The sequence below is a fragment of the Procambarus clarkii genome, chromosome 36 (genome assembly GCF_040958095.1).
Source record: "Procambarus clarkii isolate CNS0578487 chromosome 36, FALCON_Pclarkii_2.0, whole genome shotgun sequence".
NCBI classification, from domain to species: domain Eukaryota; kingdom Metazoa; phylum Arthropoda; class Malacostraca; order Decapoda; family Cambaridae; genus Procambarus; species Procambarus clarkii.
Window position 1 is genome coordinate 28337827 of NC_091185.1, and position 3738 is coordinate 28341564.

At 39.7% G+C, this 3738-nt stretch overlaps 1 protein-coding gene across 1 annotated transcript in view; it reads left to right on the forward strand.

Annotated features, from left to right (window-relative positions):
• LOC138371701 (uncharacterized) overlaps positions 1-301 on the forward strand; it is a 14311-nt gene extending 14010 nt beyond the window's left edge. The window contains exon 2 of the mRNA XM_069336716.1: positions 1-301. This exon is cut by the window's left edge and continues 572 nt beyond it. Within this exon, the coding sequence (XP_069192817.1) occupies positions 1-301 (301 nt within the window).
• The last annotated feature ends 3437 nt before the right edge of the window (positions 302-3738 follow it).

Sequence of the window (3738 nt, forward strand, 5' to 3'; positions counted from 1 at the left end):
ACATAATGGGCTGCAGAAGAGACATAATGGGCTGCAGAAGAGACATAATGGGCTGCAGAAGAGACATAATGGGCTGCAGAAGGGACATAATGGGCTACAGAAGAGACATAATAGGCTGCAGAAGAGACGTAATGGGCTGCAGAAGAGACGTAATGGGTTGCAGAAGAGACATAATGGGCTGCAGAAGAGACGTAATGGGCTGCAGAAGAGACATAATGGGCTGCAGAAGAGACATAATGGGCTGCAGAAGAGACATAATGGGCTGCAGAAGGGACTACACACACCAACCCGTAACAACTAAACGCTTAAAACAAACAAACAAAAAAGTTGTTTAAGATGTTTAAACAAATTAACTTATCGAGAGACCAAACATAAAGTGAATTGATTGTTTAAACAAATCCAAAATTCCCCAAAGGACTGACAAAAAAAAAGCATTACGTAAATGGAGCTTTTCAACAAAACTGTCTTTTATAAAATATATATTTCTTTACTGTAATATATATTCAAGAAAATAAAGATAATTCAGACGTAACTCACTCTTTATCTAATGTGTAAAATATAACTGCGATAGGAGATTAAGAAATTTGATTGCGTGTTATTGTGAAGGGACAAGATATACTGACTTAAACAATACCGGTGAACTAATATATCCGTATGCTGGCGATGAGTCACAATAACGTGGTTAAAGTATGTTGACCAGACCACACACACTAGAAGGTGAAGGGACGACGACGTTTCGGTCCGTCCTGGACCATTCTCAAGTCGATTGATAATGGTTCAGGACGGACCGAAACGTCGTCGTCCCTTCACCTTCTGGTGTGTGGTCTGGTCAACAACTAATATATCCGTTATCAGCAAACCCGGTTTACCTAACTCCTTTAACCTGTTATAGTGACAAGATTTGCGTTACCTAACTCCCTTAACCTGTTATAGTGACAAGATTTGCGTTACCTAACTCTCTTAACCTGTTATAGTGACAAGATATGCGTTACCTAACTCCCTTAACCTGTTATAGTGACAAGATTTGCGTTACCTAACTCCCTTAACCTGTTATAGTGACAAGATATGCGTTACCTAACTCCCTTAACCTGTTATAGTGACAAGATATGCGTTACCTAACTCCCTTAACCTGTTATAGTGACAAGATTTGCGTTACTTAACTCCCTTAACCTGTTATAGTGACAAGATATGCGTTACCTAACTCCCTTAACCTGTTATAGTGACAAGATTTGCGTTACCTAACTCCCTTAACCTGTTATAGTGACAAGATATGCGTTACCTAACTCCCTTAACCTGTTATAGTGACAAGATATGCGTTACCTAACTCCCTTAACCTGTTATAGTGACAAGATATGCGTTACCTAACTCCCTTAACCTGTTATAGTGACAAGATATGCGTTACCTAACTCCCTTAACCAGTTATAGTGACAAGATTTGCGTTACCTAACTCCCTTAACCTGTTATAGTGACAAGATTTGCGTTACCTAACTCTCTTAACCTGTTATAGTGACAAGATTTGCGTTACCTAACTCCCTTAACCTGTTATAGTGACAAGATTTGCGTTACCTAACTCTCTTAACCTGTTATAGTGACAAGATATGCGTTACCTAACTCCCTTAACCTGTTATAGTGACAAGATATGCGTTACCTAACTCCCTTAACCTGTTATAGTGACAAGATTTGCGTTACCTAACTCTCTTAACCTGTTATAGTGACAAGATTTGCGTTACCTAACTCCCTTAACCTGTTATAGTGACAAGATTTGCGTTACCTAACTCCCTTAACCTGTTATAGTGACAAGATTTGCGTTACCTAACTCCCTTAACCTGTTATAGTGACAAGATTTGCGTTACCTAACTCTCTTAACCTGTTATAGTGACAAGATTTGCGTTACCTAACTCCCTTAACCTGTTATAGTGACAAGATTTGCGTTACCTAACTCTCTTAACCTGTTATAGTGACAAGATTTGCGTTACCTAACTCTCTTAACCTGTTATAGTGACAAGATTTGCGTTACCTAACTCCCTTAACCTGTTATAGTGACAAGATTTGCGTTACCTAACTCCCTTAACCTGTTATAGTGACAAGATTTGCGTTACCTAACTCCCTTAACCTGTTATAGTGACAAGATTTGCGTTACCTAACTCTCTTAACCTGTTATAGTGACAAGATTTGCGTTACCTAACTCCCTTAACCTGTTATAGTGACAAGATTTGCGTTACCTAACTCTCTTAACCTGTTATAGTGACAAGATATGCGTTACCTAACTCCCTTAACCTGTTATAGTGACAAGATATGCGTTACCTAACTCCCTTAACCTGTTATAGTGACAAGATTTGCGTTACCTAACTCCCTTAACCTGTTATAGTGACAAGATTTGCGTTACCTAACTCCCTTAACCTGTTATGGTGACAAGATATGCGTTACCTAACTCCCTTAACCTGTTATAGTGACAAGATTTGCGTTACCTAACTCCCTTAACCTGTTATAGTGACAAGATATGCGTTACCTAACTCCCTTAACCTTGTATACTGATAGCCTTAATTTCATATGCAAACTTGAGTCAGTTTTTTCTCAAACTTTTGTTTTGACTAAGAACTGTAACTTGCCCAAAAATTTAGAATATCACAATATAAACATCTGAATGACTCGCCCGGTTATTTTAAACTGGTCAAGTGTGGGGTCTTATGTATTAATTATGAATTTACTGCTGTTAATCTCTTTGTTCATCTATTCTCCTTTTTGTTCAGTGTTCATGTACCCCACTATTGCTTTGAGTGTGCATATGTGTACAAGTTTGTACGCGTATATCAGGTGTTATGTATTTATGTATCCCATTCGTGTATAAATATGAGAACCATATGAGAACCAGTTTTTGAACAACAAATGATCATAAGTGGACGATGAGACACAATAACGTGACTGGAGAGATAATGACCAAACTACACATCAGATAACGAAGACGTTTCGGTCTTGATAATGGTCCAAGATGGCCCGAAACGTCGTCGTTTCATTCCGTTTTCTGATGTGTGATTTAGTCATCAAATGTACATGAGACCCAAACACGAATACATTTTCCGAAAAGCATTTTTAGCAAACAGGCGGAAGAGAGTAATTCTGAAAGAAACATGAGAATTCCCATTTTTAAGAACCACTTTCAATACGAGAAAGTTACAGGTTCTCTCAGCAGGTAGGCGCTCGATTCCCAGTGGTTCTGGGGCTTGTTCCTTCCGTCCCTCTTCCTATCCCAGCTTCTATCCTGTCCTCATATATCCCTTCAGATTGCTATAATCCCATTTGCTTAACGCTTTCTACTGATAATTACCTAGCCTGTTCCTGATTTACCTAACCTATTTACCTAGCCTAGCCTCAATATCAGAATATTGAGATTTAAAGTGTTCCTTAGTCTCTATGGCGCATTGGTAGAACATTCACCCCCTGCCTCGCGAGCTATAGGGCCTGGGGGTTCGTATCCTGTTCGGGGAGGATTGACAAGGTAACAATCCTTAACTCCACGCCTCTATTCACCCAGCAGTGATTGGATACCTGGTTGGTAAATGATTTGCCGGGTCGTATTCCAGGAAAAAATTAAGTTTAAGGACCTGGCCGAAACGCTATGCGTGCTAGTGGCTCTACAAGAATCTAAGAACTCAATACACACTTGCCCATGTCGCGGCACAGTGGACGAGAGCGCGTCTGGGAACACGCAGTGCTTAGGTTCGAACCCTTATCAAAGCC